The sequence below is a fragment of the Eleutherodactylus coqui genome, chromosome 1 (genome assembly GCF_035609145.1).
Source record: "Eleutherodactylus coqui strain aEleCoq1 chromosome 1, aEleCoq1.hap1, whole genome shotgun sequence".
Lineage (NCBI taxonomy): Eukaryota > Metazoa > Chordata > Amphibia > Anura > Eleutherodactylidae > Eleutherodactylus > Eleutherodactylus coqui.
The window spans coordinates 401,803,681-401,818,694 of NC_089837.1; the positions used below are offsets into that span (position 1 = coordinate 401,803,681).

At 41.8% G+C, this 15,014-nt stretch overlaps 1 protein-coding gene across 2 annotated transcripts; it reads right to left on the minus strand.

Annotated features, from left to right (window-relative positions):
- Positions 1-587: 587 nt before the first annotated feature.
- On the minus strand, positions 588-11,437 carry LOC136580090 (DNA dC->dU-editing enzyme APOBEC3-like). 2 transcript variants are annotated; one of them, XM_066580350.1, is made up of 4 exons: positions 11,391-11,437; positions 7,179-7,738; positions 5,152-5,194; positions 588-2,232 (listed from the first exon to the last, which is right to left on the minus strand). In XM_066580350.1, exons 2-4 carry the CDS (start codon positions 7,725-7,727, stop codon positions 2,042-2,044), a joined length of 783 nt encoding a protein of 260 aa, XP_066436447.1. In that variant the 5' UTR covers positions 7,728-7,738; positions 11,391-11,437; the 3' UTR covers positions 588-2,041. The 2 variants fall into 2 exon arrangements, with proteins under 2 accessions (XP_066436447.1, XP_066436438.1); XM_066580341.1 differs by having other exon boundaries at positions 588-2,235.
- Positions 11,438-15,014: the final 3,577 nt, after the last annotated feature.

Consider the following 15,014-nt stretch of genomic DNA (forward strand, 5'->3'; position numbering starts at 1 on the left):
TGTAATCTATTCGGTCAAAGAGTGGATAAGTATTGTTTAGGTGAGGTGCAGTACCTGCACCAACCTGAATTATATCATAAATACAATGATAATTCCCCGCCTTTCAAATAAAAGGCAGAGATTGGTTCATAAAAAACTGGTTCAACGCGTTTCTGAAGTGTGACCGGATCTTCAGGAACCAATAATAGAACCTCTCTATCAATTCGTAATATTAACCGAAATGTCAGTCCTTTAGGGAAGGTGGAGAAATCGCTCCCCCCCCCCCCTTCATAACACACAAAGATAAAAGATGCCTTTAGATAGGGATTGTGGCTAAATAGTAAGTGGGTATTGTGTCTCCATTGGATTAATATACTCCAATATGGAGAAACCCACTATTTGCCTAGATGACCCTAGCCAGATACACGATCATTCTTAGGAAACCATATGGTCCCTATGCTTGTTTCAATACATGTGTGAGCCACTACGCCTAGAACAATACCCTAGAAGTAAGTTTGGTATCCTAGTAATCACACTGATTCATAGAATAAAGTTATCATGTCATTTTTGTTGCAGTTTGTGCGCCGTAGAAACAAGACGAAAGATGGTGGAAGTTCATTTTTTTAATTCTTATTTTACTCCACTTAGAATTTTTTAAGGTTTTTTAGTACAATATATTATACATTACATATTGCAATTAAAAAATACAACTCGTCCCGCAAAAAACAAGCCCTCATACAGCAACGTCGATGGACAAATAAAGGAGTTACGATTTTTTTAAAGGGGGGAGGAAAAAACGAAAATGGAAAAAAAAAGGGCCGCGTCATTAAGGGGTTAAAAACTAAAATATTAAAATATTGCACTATTTACCACATACTGTGAACGCTGTAAAAAAATGCAAGATGCATAGAAGATATCTATATACCTCCTATGAGGCTGTCTTTAGCTGCCGGGAGCCAAGATCCCCGAAGGTGCACAGCACTCGGGTGAGCAAAGCAGCTCCCTCCTTCCAGTAATTAGCAGGGTTCTTGGCTGGACCCACATTGATCAAAACTTTTGACATGTTTTTCACAAAAGTGCAGCTACTCTTCTTTTTTTATTTTTTATTTATTTTACAGCTAGGCGAATAATTCTTAATTGGTCTTTGCCTTAAAATGTGATTTGTTAGCATGGCTCGCTTGGTTTTTCTCCTAGAAAACATGCAGATGAGTCAACTGGCTTAATATGAAATTGTCGCTAGTGTCTGTGTGCCTGGAATTCCCTTTATAATCATTTCTGTACAACACTCTGGCATATGTTGGCACTAATGAAGCCACAGGCAGTAAGTATATAAAACCTATTCTGTTGCTGATTTTGATAATCCAATGCCATAGGCTTCTATGATTCTTATTCTACTGGCACTCGCCCAAGAACTTTTCACTTAAACTAGTCCTCATGTATGAATTGATGTTTTGATAAATGGGAAATTTTTGTATCTAAAATATTTAATATTAAACCTAATAAAACAATTTGATAGAGTGCATTTTAGGCACACGGAGCAAATTGAGCAGCGGATTCCACGCTTGTCAACAGGCGCGGGAAATTCGCTGCTTAATGTGCCCATTGATGTGTGTGGAGATTCCTCTCTCCACGCACACCAGTGGATTGTATGTGCGGCCACTACGTGGCAAAATAAAATCGCAGCATCTTCCATTTCCAGCGGATCCTGCAGGGACAGCTTCCTTTGAAGTCAATGGAAGCTGTCCGGTCCGCGGCACTCCCGCAGCTGTTACTGCGGATGTGTCGGGGATCCGCAGGAAAGCAGGAGATGGGAAAAAAAGGCACTGCACATGCGCTGGGCGCTTCGGCCGACGTGACCGGACGCATTTGCCATGCTGAAGAAAGAAGATCCGGCCGCGACGGTGGAGACCCGCACTGGATCCGGAGAGGTAAGAACCTGGCTTTAGTGCCCATGTCTGCGGATATGGGCGGATTCCGCTGTGGGATTCAGCAACGGAATCCATGCGTGCCCGTGTGCATGAGGCTTTATTGGTTGTTTGAAACATTTTTGGAAAAATTTTGACTAGTCAAATGAGAGCTTTCTCTTAAGTCGCTGTTTGTGATCCATATCTTTCATGGGTGGTAACTTCTCCGGGGTTTTGGCCTGTGATTCCTGTTCTTGTTCATCTTTCTTTGGTGTTGTAGTGTCGTTTTGCAGTCTGATGAAAGCGTTGATGTCTTGATCAGGTGACGAATCCACAGAAGCAAAATATACTGCTTTAACAAATAAATACATTATGTTAAAGTAAATTGGAACTTCCCCAGCATGTTATTCATTATTGGCATACCTATTTACATGCCTACATAATATGTGCTTCAGTTTTATTGGAAACACTTAGGGCCTAAAAAACAGGTTTTTGTTTCGTGCATTTTCCTAATACAATGTATTAAGTGTTTCTTGTTCTGCCGGGGAGATAATGTGTACGCTGTTTTGCCCTTATTCAGCCTCCTTAACAACACAAAAGCGGAATTAAATTACTTGGGATGTGAATTACCTTTACAAATGGCTCTATTCATTTTGATTCATCATTACTTCTAAGCAATCACATTATTTCCTTGTGTAGATTCACACAAAAGATGAATGATAACTATACTTTATAGCTAAGGGTGCTTTAACACAGTATGACCTGTCCGGTGCAGATGACAGACAGGTCATCCCCGTGATGGTCATTCCTGTGCTTTCAGACCAAAGGATCATCGTTCAGTGAATGGAGGGCGCAGCGGGCCGGGGATCGTTCTGGCCCTCCCACCTCCATTCACAGTAAACAGGCAGTCGTTCATAAATGAAGGACTGCCTGTTTACATGGGATGATCTGTCGTTCAGATTATGTTCATGTAGAAACTGAAGGACAAATTCATCATTCAGTTGTGCATGCATTTAGGCTGAACGATAATGGTTCAGATTCTTGCTGATTGCGGGTACCTGAAAAATTACTCTGCCCATGTGAAAGGGCCCTAACTGTGCATATGGTATCAGGAAGCCCCAGGTTCCACAGGTTCACCCATGAGCCATAACCCAATCATGGCCACTTGTGAGGGTTGCAAAATGGTAGAAATAATTCTCAAACTTCTCTACATATTGAGAAACATTGATGTTCCGTGCATTAGACATTCAAGAGGTTTTACTGTAACCCATTACATTATATATGCCACTACAATCAAATTTGCATTTGGAAATGGTGTCATATATCGCATGTATATTTTTACCGGGGTTTTGCAACAAACAGCATTTATTACTTACCTACAGGGAGTAATTGTTAGAACTCTGGGAGGCACCTTGGCTGTAACCCCGAGGATCTCTTGTAAGAGGATCCCAAGCCCCTTGTTTTTCACTAGCTGATCAACGTCAAGGACTTTGTATGGAATGGTGATTAAGCATATGCGCTGCTGCTCAGTGGATCACTAGGATCTCTATGGCAGTTTTATAAATGGCATGGATACATGCTAACTTTTGGTCCTGGCGCATGTGTGGCCCACACTGCCTGTTTGTACAGCTCTTGATAGAGGGTGCATTTTCAATGCACAACACAGATTTACAGTAGTATATCCATGTGTAATAGTAATGTAGCACATGTAATTGTTGGTGGGCAACTGAAGCCTAGATGTGCTGCAAATTTGTGACATATGTTTTATTGCGGCCCTCTAACCCTATCTTACCTAGCCTATTTTGGTACTGAGGTACTGACAATTTTGGGGGGATATACACTTTTTAAAAGCCATTGTTTTATAACATTTTTCCGTCGACATGGCCATTTGAGGGCTTGTATTTGTGTGGCAGTTGTATTTATTGGCACCATCTTTTGGGTACATATAGTGCATTGTTGAACTTTTTTATGATATGTTTTGGGAGGGCAGGGTGAAAAAAACAACCCCATTTTGCCATTGTTTTTTTTTTATCAACCGCGTTAGTCCTGCAGCATAAATGACATGATAAATTTTTGCCAGTTGGTACAATTACGACAATAGAAAAGTTATAGTTGTTTTTTTTTAGTACAATAAAAACCCTTTTTTATGGAAATTTATATTTTTTTGCAAAGCTGCATTTAATGTCTCATCATTTTTTCTATTGACGGGGCTCTTTGTGGGTTTGTTTTTTGCATGATGAACTGTAATTTTTATTGGTACCATTTTGGGGTACATATGGCTTTTGGATCACTTTTTTCTTTTTTGGGGGGGGAGGCATAATGAGCAAAAAAGGCGTTTTAAAGTTTTTTTTTATAGCATTTGCCGTACAGGATGAAAGTGTTTTCAATTTATTCTACGGGTCATTACAGAAGCAACGATACCAAATGTGAGTTTTATTTTTAAATTTTCTTTTAAGCAAAATGGGGAAAGTGCACAAAAGTTTCCCCCCCACCTGCTTTTTTTTAACCATTTAAAAAAATGTTATGTCCCTGTAGGGAACGTAAACCTTCGATCCCATTTCCGTACTGCAATACATTATCACTATTCACATTAACCATGGCAACCCATTGGCCCTCTGTAATTACATGGTGGAAGGCTGATGATATCACAGATGGAGAGCCCTCCCATTGTGAACCCTTTACATGCCACAATTGATCATGGAGATTGGAATTCTCACCGATTCTTGCCATTGTAGTGGGAGGCTGGCTGTCAGTCTCAGCTAGCTCCCGCAGCGATAGGCATGGGCTTAGCTTCTGAACCTGCCCCATCCAAAGGATGTAAGTCCATTTGCAGGAACCTCTTCTCGACCAGGATGCAAACTTGCATCATGGGACAGGAAGGGATTGAGTGGAACCTTTCAGGTTTCCTATGCTGCCTAGGCTGATTGGCAGGTCCTTCGGTATGCACAGTAACAGAGGAACCTGCCAATCAACATCTGAAGGAGGGCAAGGGGGGAGGGGGTATATATGAATATGCACGAGCTGATTGGACTCTACAGTCCAACTCTGCAATGTTTTAAAAGTAAGATTTGCAAAACCACTAAACCGATTGGTGTAAATGACAGGCTGCTGAAATCATTATGCCCTGCTGTCCACAGCCCAGCTGCTTGGAGAACCTCACAGGTTCCCTTTAATTAGTACATCTATGTGGCTCATAAAGGATTGTACCAAAATTAGCTAATGGAAGACCTGGGGAAGTTGTAATCTGTGAACTCTTTGTCAAACGCACCTGAGTTCAGTCCCTTTCTTCTTAACAAATTTCCATCCAGTTTCTAAAAATACAAAAAAAAAATACTTTGATTACAATTTGGAACTAGATGAACAGTTCTCTAGGTACAGATGTAGCAGATGTTAACTTGACAATGTTTTAAATGAATACTTGCTACATCTGTAACCCAATTTCTGTCCATTATTTTTCTGAATAGGTACAGTAAGATTTAATAGAATGTGTTTTTTCCACCCCTTTCCATATGATCCCCTGGACAACCCCTTTCCCTAAGATTTATTAGGGCGTATAGACTTCAGAGAGTGGAGCCCCCCATCTATCAGCCAGTGGACTGCAGAAACTGAACGACGAGCGAGAAGCAAACCAATTATTGTTTGTCATTCAGTCAGGGCATGCATTTACAACAAACAATAATCATTCAGTTTACGCTGGATCTGGGATTCTGGACAATTTATCGGCTCGTGTAAAAGTGCCCCGAGCAGCAGCAGCTCTTGAGGCTTACTACAGGGATAAATAGGAATGTCATATTCTGTGGTTATGCAATGAAGCCACATAGGGAGGTGCAGGGAAACATGGCGGTGTGATAAGACCTGCTGCACTATAGTCATAGCTGTGGGTGACAGCAGGGGGCAATAATACAGGGTAGAGGCCAGGGTGAGAGTAATAAAAGGTGCAGATAAAACAGGGACAGGCCAAATAATAGAGGCAGATATGAGGTAGCAGGGTTAATAATGAGAGCAGCAGATACAAGGATCACTGGGCAATTATAAAAGGGAAGATACAAGGATCACAAGGACTATAATTAGAAGGGCAGATATAAGAGTGATAGTTAAATAGTAACAAGGGCAATTATACAGATGAAAGCACAGTATTGTAAGGACATGTATCTACAGTAGGTGACCGGGCTTGACATATGTTTAGTTTCACATGAACAATTTACTGGCAAAATTAATGTGCTCGTAATACGGATTATTGTCTCAGCCCGACTGCCAGTCTACTGACCCGAACATAACACATCATAGATTCCTATTCAATTGAAGCCAGTAGACCTGCCATCGGGCCGGAAGTATTGTCTGTATTACCATCACATAAATGCGTCCATAATATCCTCATGTGAAATTGGCCTTAAGGTGATGGGATAATAGGAGGAGCAGGTGTAAAGGTGATAGGATGATTCATGTAAATACAGCTGAGCCAATTCATATAAAAGAGACAACAAGGTTCGGTAAATAACTATATAAAGGGCTTTCTGAATTAACTTTGGTGTCTGGGGTCTGAATTGAGTTTTAGGAATTTCAAGTGAGAAATCCAACTGTAATTACCTTTTCCATTAATGTGTCTATTAAATTGGCTCTAAATTGGTAGAATTGTTCTTATAATGTTTAATTGAACGTGTAGATATAAGATAAGTGTTCACATTTAATTAAACCTCATGATGTGTTCATGAATGAAGGAGGGGTCATGGTGTGAATTTGAAAAAGGTTCTTAGGCTGGATTCACACAGGGCGGATTTGCCGCGGAATTTTGCTGTGTCAAATCCGCCTGCGGCCGCTAATCCGTGGCTTAGCCGGCCATGTGGACGAGATTTGTCAAAAATCTCGTCCACACATGGCAAAAAAGCCAAACAGATCTGGCGCTGTGGTGCGGAATTGACAGTCGCAGCAGGTCAATTTTTTTTTTTTTAATCAACTGCGGCCTCGCTCCTCTCTATGGGGAGAGAAAGCCGCAGCGGTATGCCGGCGGCTGAACCGCACAAAAACCCGCGGCAAAATGCAGTGGGTTTTGAAGCTGCGTCTCAGCCGTGGAATTCTCGCAGTTTTTCGATGCGGCCAAACCGGGAGAATTACACCTGGAATCCGCCCCGTGTGAACCCAGCCTTAAGCTAAAACTGCACAAAGTATAAATAATCTTCAGTTTGAATGCATATTTTAGGTTTTCTGGGTTAAGTCTATTCATGGTTTACACCTTATTTATTTACACCCGTTACTACTGTGCTTTTGTTCTGTACTCACACACACCCAGAACTCTACCTCACTCCATAGATGGTCCAGTTCAATTTCATTTCTTTCACACTGAATGTCTAACTCTTCACAAGGTTGGAATCGCTTGTTTGGATCCACAAAATAATAAAAGCATGATTCATAATCTTCCAGATCCATCATTTTCATTTGCACTCCATGTTGTCTCAGGATTTTTAAACTGATTTTATTGTCGTAATCATGAAAATTATAGAATTTGGAAATGTACAAATTTATTATTACGTTGTCTTTGTTTTCAGTGATAAATTTGCATATTCCTTCACAACAGTTGAGGCAGGGACTGTAGGTTGCGTACAATGTGATTTTATATTTAACGTCTTTTTTTGTAGGATTCGATCCTAAAAATCTGGAGAGTTCCCGTAAAACAATTATCTCAGCATGTTCAACTCTTGGGTTGTTGTATGCATAACCCCATAGCTTCCATAGCGGTTTCTTTTCCTCTAGACTGAAGCACACTAATGTGTTCTTCACAAAATCCACAGTATTAAAGTTATCATTAAATTCTTCTTCTGCTAAAAATTTTTTGATGAATTTTGTCATGTCTAATGTAACTGAAAGAAATTAGAATTTGATATAGGTTAATGAAACTATACATTTACATTCCAATTTTTGATGAATTTGAAGAGAACATTGGCCCAAACATTGATTTCAATGGGACCTCGCAGACCTGCGCTTGAACGCAGCATTAGAAATGCTATCTGTTCTATTTTTGTCGTTTTAGCACTTTTTAACGCACCCCATCACCTATCACAATGATAATGTGTGCGTTAAAAAGTGATGTCAAATTCTGTGACATGCGTTCCATAACGTCGCTCAAAAATCGCAGTTAAAATGCCGTGATTTCAAACTGCGTTTTCTAAACGCATGTGTGAGTGTAGAATCAGACCCGGCGCCCTACAGAGACCCCATACTCACCTCTCCGGATCCGCCGTGAGCTTGTGCAGTGCAGGGTATGACGCGCCGGCTCTGGACTGTGACACGAATTCTCGCAGAACTTCCACAGTGCCCACTGCACAGAATATTGCGGAACGGACGGCTTCCATTGACTGCAATGGAAGCCGTCCATGCGATTTTCCGCACAGAATAGAACATGCTGCGATTCTCCCCTGTGAGCAAACGGAAAATCGCAGTTGATTTCCGCTCGTGGGCAGGGGAGAATCATTTACCATTGAATGTCTATGGATAGTCATTGCTGCAGAATTTGCAACTGGCATCGGGCCGTGAATTCCGCAGTGATGATCCGTCCGTTGGCATTATTTTATAGGACTCATATAATGTCCTTTTATGCTTAATCCATATTTATTAATTTGAAAGGTAACATATCCATAAGCTAACACACATCTCTATGTACTATATATAAAAGCAAAAGCACTCACTCACTGACTCGCCACGAATTCTCTAACTTTTCGGTGTCGTAAAACTTGAAATTTGGCACGACCATTCTTTGGTAAAGGGATCACAACTTTATAATCTACCTCACCTCTATGTGTATACAAGTGGTCGTTCGTTCTTTGATACTGAAGAGAATCCAGCTCACCTTTAGGGCAAAAACACATGGGCGTATGCGTAGCTACTCTTGGCACTACGGAGTGTGGTTGCGCATGAATGAGTTTTTTTTTCTCAGAGTATTCAAACTCTGTGCTACAGCGTGCGAGTCGGAATAAACAAGGGAAGATAGGGCCTGCATCTTTCCCACATGTAGTTAATACTATGTACGAGAAAGATAGGGCAAGTCTTATCTTTTCTCGCCCGCACTATTAACAGGCGAGAATATCGCTAACTGAAATGAATGGTTTGGTTTTGTCCTGTATGTGCCGACGGCCTTCTTCGACCTGTCTTCTTGCAGCTTCCCTATGTTGCGGATGGTCTGCAAGGCTCGCCGTTGGACATACTCCTGCTTATCCCGGATTTGTGCGGGAACCGCAGGAAAATGGAGCATGCTGTGATTTTTTTTTATCCGCAAGCAGAAATCACAATTGGTTCCCGCTCGTGGGCATGGAAAATCACTTTGCCATAGCATGCTATTGAGGGTTGTTGCTGCAGAACCCAGAGGCCGTCACTAGCTACGGATTCAAGAGCCCTAACTCGGGAAAAGCCGGGTATGTCAGCTAGTGTGTAATATAGTAACAGGTCCAAGGGAGAAGTGTTTGCAAAAGTAAGTGCCCCCCTACGTTATGTAACTTCCCGGTGTCGTACAAACGTGCAATTTAGCACAACCATTTTTTAGGTCATGCCAAATTTCACGTTTGTACGACACTGGGAAGTTACATAACAAGGGGGTCATTTACTTTTACACTTAGAATTGATTAATCAAGCTGCGACCCCTTTACTCTTCCTATGTAGGACCTAAAGAATGGTTGTGGCAAATTTCATGCTTGTAAACCAGGAAGTTGCATAACATAGGGGTGCGCTTACTTTTGCACTTAGATTTAAACTACATTGGAAAAGAAAAGGGGTCGCAACTTGATTATTCAATTTTAAGTGCAAAAGTAAGTGCACCCCCTATGTAATGTTACTAATAACACATCTCAACCTCACAAACATGAAATTTTGGAACTAAGTTCTTTACGTCCTAAATAGGAAAACTAAAGGGGTCGCAACTTCAATATTCAATTCTAAGCGTGAAAAATCTGCGATACGTAAGATAGCTCTTTTTTCAAAAACCATAAAGCCTAGGGAAATGATTTGTATACTGAAGACAATCTACCTCACCTCTATGTGTGTATACTAAAGAGAGTCTATCTCACCTCTGTCTGTGTATACTGAAAAGAATCTAATGCTCCTCTATGTGTATATACTAAGAAGAATCGAACTGACCTCTGCGTCCATTTACTGAGGAAAACTTACCTCACCTCTGTGCATATACTGTGGAGAATCTACAGACCTCTGTGTGTGTATATACAGAGGACAATCTAACTGACCTCTATGTGTATAGACTGAGGAGAATATAACTGACCTCTGTGTGAATGTCTGTAAAGTACATAAGGAAGTGGCTATGGACTGCTGGAATGGAGAATGCCTTTAATGCTAAAAAGGGTTTGCAACCTCTAATCTGGGGGTAAATTTGAATAAAAAGGGGTGTTACCTTTAAGGGTAAAAAGTGAGAGGGGTGGCTCATTCTGCAGAGGGACATCAGTACATGCAGTCTGAGGAGAATCTAACACTCCTCTATGGCCCCATGGCCATGTCGGACTCTGCCAGTGGAATATTGCAGCGGAGTCCGACACGGCACCCCCCCAAAGACCCCACACTCACCTCCGGAATCCGCCCCGCGAGTCCCATCTGGCGTGCAATGCAGCGCATGACACGCCGGCGGTGACGCATAATCATATGATACTTCTGCTGTGCTCACAGCGGAAGTATCGCATGACACAGTGGACTACAATGGAAACCAGCCACGCATTTTTCTGCAGCAATTAGAACATGCTACGATTTCTTTGACCATATGAATTCCGCGGTAGAATTCAGCAGCGTGAAAGGCAGAAAGCTATTAGGTTCAATGAAACCTAATAGCTGCGGGATAATGCTGCGGATTTCTGCCACGTGAAACCCGTCGGTGGGCATTAGCCCTATGTGTATGTGTATTTTATTCCTCTGTTCCTATTTACATATCAAATTTCCAAGATTTACGTTTTGATCGTGAGTTATCACGGTTTGACAATGAAATTCTCAAAAGCGCCTGCTTAGTACGCCTCCACGACCTGAAGCTCGTGGGTATGCAAAAGATAATTTCCTTAGGCTTTATGGTTTCTGAGAAAACAACTATCTCCTGTATCACGGATTTTCGTGCTTCGAATTGAATAATTAAGTTGTGACCCCTTTACTTTTCCTATTTGAGACCTAAACAATTTCCGTGACAAATTTCACGTTAGAGAATCAGTGGCGAGTCAGTCAGTCAGTCAGTGAGTCATTGAGTGAGGGCTTTTGCTTTTATATACATATAAATGTGTTTGCTTTTAACTTTTATTTTGCTTTTATATATATACATGAGTTATGTACTATGGTTATCTTGGTGGGATAATCCCATTAACTGCATGTAAACCTTAATGTAATACAGAAATCTGATGCTGTTCTTTTACAAACAGGGAATCCCTCCATTCTCAAGCCTCCTTCTTTTCACTTTCTATTTATGAATGTAATTACAATCGCAAATCATCTCAATGAAATCTATCTTGTAAAAAGCAAAAATAAGCGTCTCTTTACCTTGTTTACATGATCAGCCGTCCTCTCCTCTGTGCTGAGTAAGAGGGTTTGTCCCACACTTAGCGCATGCCTACAAGACATAACACTGAAAGAAATTTAACTCTTGGCTGTACTTCAGAAAGTTTACTCGTTACATTGCAGTGTGTTCTACAAACATTATCAAAGCAAATGTATAATATCTAGTCAAGTCAAAAGAGTGACTGAGTAGCCCAGGGCAGGCAATCAGGTTTCTTGTTCAATTCATGACCTGCCTTAGAAAAATGAGAGCTGTAATCTAGATGTAACAAAGTGGAACGGTTTCACAAAGGAAACAAGAGTTTCTTGTGTGTTTAGTTTTTCTTTTTTACCCTTCTTACCCTATGATCTTTGAATCCAGAATAAGCATGATGTGAGCCTAACCATGATGTGAATCAAAGGTAATCTAAACAGAATTAGATTTATAGTCCCACAACAGCCAGTATCATCAGATAGGCAGATCAAGGGTGCCAAGTTTTTAAAAACGGTTCTATTTTGTCTTCTCTCATAGCTAATAGTTTTTTGTAAAGCATCATTCTTGACTTTCTTGCAATAATCGGACCAAGTAAAGGCCCATTCACACCAGCCGATGAGCGCTAAAAATTCGCTTAAAGGCGATCATTTTAGCGATAATCGGTGAGTCTAAATGTACGCCCATCGTGCACTTTTCTTGCACTGCTAGCTGATCATTAAATTCAGTCCAACCTAAAAATCGTTGTTCAGCCTTATCAGCAGTTCTCCCTCGGGCTATTAACTGCATTCAGCTTAGGCTTCATTTGCACAGTTAATTGCTCTTAAGTAGCTGAGTAGCTACTTAATAGTTTATGCAAAATGATCGCTCAAAGCTGTCACTCAAACTGTCGTTTGAGTGATCTTTGAGCGATCATCTGCTGGTGAAAATGGGTGATAGCCATTGAGAGGCAATGTGTATTCTGGTTGCCATACAGATATAGACCAGTCTCACATGACCTGTTTTAAATTTCAGTTTCTGAGACCAGTGACCGCAAGGACGATCTACGGTAAAACGCGGGCATTGAAAGGCATGTATTTTCGAGTTTTCCTTCACACTCACAGGTATGAATTGTGTATTCCGGGAACAGAAGAAAAATGTTCTATTTCAGGCGTCCGACCCGCAACTTATATGCAATTAACGTTGTGTATGGGCTGCGGGTACCCACGTCATCACTGGGCGACAGTGTGGGAAATAGAAACAAACAAAAAAAAACCTGTACTGCGCATGAATGACTGTGTGCCTCCATGGCCATAATGCAATACAGTTCCTTACTGTATGCAGCGTCACCAGTCAGGCTCACAGATGGAATCCGCTGCAGGCCTTCTGCATGCGGAATCTGACTAGCTGATGTGAGCCCGACCATACTGAGAAAGTTTATGTTGTTGATTGTTACATCTGGATGGCCAAGAGGAAAGTCTACAAGGAGAGGGTGAATGTTTTACACTTTACCCATAAGAGGTAGCCCTGGGTCCTGCGAAAAGGAAGAGGGAAACTTCCAGGTTCTTTCGTTTCCCCAAATAAAATAAGATTGATTGTTGTAAGTCGATCAAGTCAGTAAAAGAGACATTAGTAGGAAGGCATCTGAAAGGGTAAAAGGAGTGGCAGTATTGTCATTTTAACTGAATGTATGCGTCCTATCAAAGAAAGAGAGGGATGATCCCATGTCTTCATATCTGATTTGAGAGAGCTAAATAGTGGGGGTAATTCCATTTATATAATGAATCAAGTGAAGAAGTGAGGTGTGTGTGTGTGTGTGTGTGTGTGTGTGTTGAAATCCAGAGTTAAGTTCTACGAGTTTTTGCATATATGAGAGGATGTTATAGAGAGCTTCCGTTTGTCTGTATTCACTAACCAGTCAGACACGTCAGCGCAAAAAATATAAAGATCATGTAGCTTTAACATATGCTCCCTGGAAGTCCATTTTATCTAGGACTGCAAAGAGATAGTCCCACAAAAGGCTGTCAAAAGCTTTTTCAGTATTTAAATGGGTTCACTTGTGGGGGGTGTTGCAATGGGGCCTGGAATTTATTCACTTGTGCCCCTGAAAGCCAATGGGTGTTCCCTCCATTACAGGCCTAGCCATGTGTCCAGTAAGCTGATTGGGGCCACAACAGGTATGTTTCTAACCATGGGACAAACCAGGGGATCCATTTTGGGTGCAAGTCTTTATTTACATGTGTGCTGTACAAAAAAAACAGTTTTTAAAGTGATATAATTGCTAAAAAACTTAAACAAAATATTTCGCTCCAGCTTTGCTTAGATTCATTCAAAAATGGTTCATGGGAGTACAGCAGTTGAGGAGAGGTGAATTTTGCAGCGCTAAAATTTTATTCCGAATAGCATGTCAATTACTACACAGGTATTGTGCAGATTTTTAATTTTTTTGCAGCCTGTGGAGGAGATTTTCAAAATCTTATTCACTTTGCTGCTACAGCTACTGAAAATTTTGTTGCAAATCCACCCCGTGTAGTAATAGCGTCCCCTATATTGGCCCCAGTATTAATAGCATCTCATATATTGGCTCCAGTAGTAAGTGTCACCTGTATTGGCCCCATTAGTACTAGTGCCCACCCCATTGGCTGGCCCCGATAGTAATATTGGCCCCAGTAGTAGTGTCTCCCATATTATCACCTTCCTCCTGGTCTTCGAAGCGCCTCTGCTTAGCTCTGCTGCAGACAGAAGCACAGGCGTACTGCTAGGGGTCACATGGCTCCTTAGCTGGCGGGACCCTCACCAAAGAAGACCTACAAGAGTGGAGATCGCGGCACGCAGTGCAGGCAGGGAGACCTTAGTTATCAGACTAAAGGAAATGCTCGTTGGTTGTTTCACTGATCAATCAGAGCTTCAATCACTGATTGGTCAGTGAACCCTGGCTGAGAGGCTGTGGTTACAGCTTTGCTGCATATGGTCGTGCATCCTCTCCTCCTGCCTTGACACAGCAGCTCCACTGTCAGAATGGAAAGGAGGAGGAAGGAGGCTGAAGACACGGACAGCAGGGAAACGTTGTCCATGCACATGGATTGCGTACGAGCAGTTGCCACACGCATCCCCGCTCTGAATAGAGCAGGGAATTAAAAAAGAAAAAGAATGACACTGCGCATGTCTGTGACACATTATTCAGGGGCATGCGCAGTGCCATACACGCGTTCTTTGCCGTCAGACCATATGGGCTGTGATGGAGAGACCCACTGCAACGTACACATACGCTCGTGTAAACAAGCCCTTTGGGTCACTTCCCATCAGCGTTGGAGGTTCAATTTAGAGCCTCCATTACTGAATTCACTAAAAACAAAATAGTGCAGCATGCAGCTCTGCTTCATCCTGTAAAATGCCAGGCGGAAACCAGACAGACCCCGTTCTAGTCAATGGGGTGCGTTCGGTTGATCCATTTGGCCGGTGGATGCTGCTCCCCAAACAGCAAGAAAACAATCCGCTAGCACTAATGAGAAGGAGCCCTACTATGTGTAATGTCTGTGCATGTAGTATGTAGACCTGAGTAATGGATGTACTGCAAAGGCATCGAAACACCTTTAAAGGGGTTGTCCCGAGGCAGCAAGTGGGTCTATACACTTCTGCATGGCCATAATAATGCACTT

Bases quoted from the DNA above. Each gene is read 5' to 3' on its own strand.
- LOC136580090 (XM_066580341.1), bottom strand. From the start codon at position 7,727: ATGACAAAATTCATCAAAAAATTTTTAGCAGAAGAAGAATTTAATGAT. The intron at 5,195-7,178 runs GTAGAGTTCTGG...TTGTATTTTTAG, and splicing joins TGGACCATCTATGGAGTGAG to AAACTGGATGGAAATTTGTT. The intron at 2,236-5,151 runs GTGCGTTTGACA...TATTTGTTAAAG, and splicing joins AAGAAAGGGACTGAACTCAG to CAGTATATTTTGCTTCTGTG.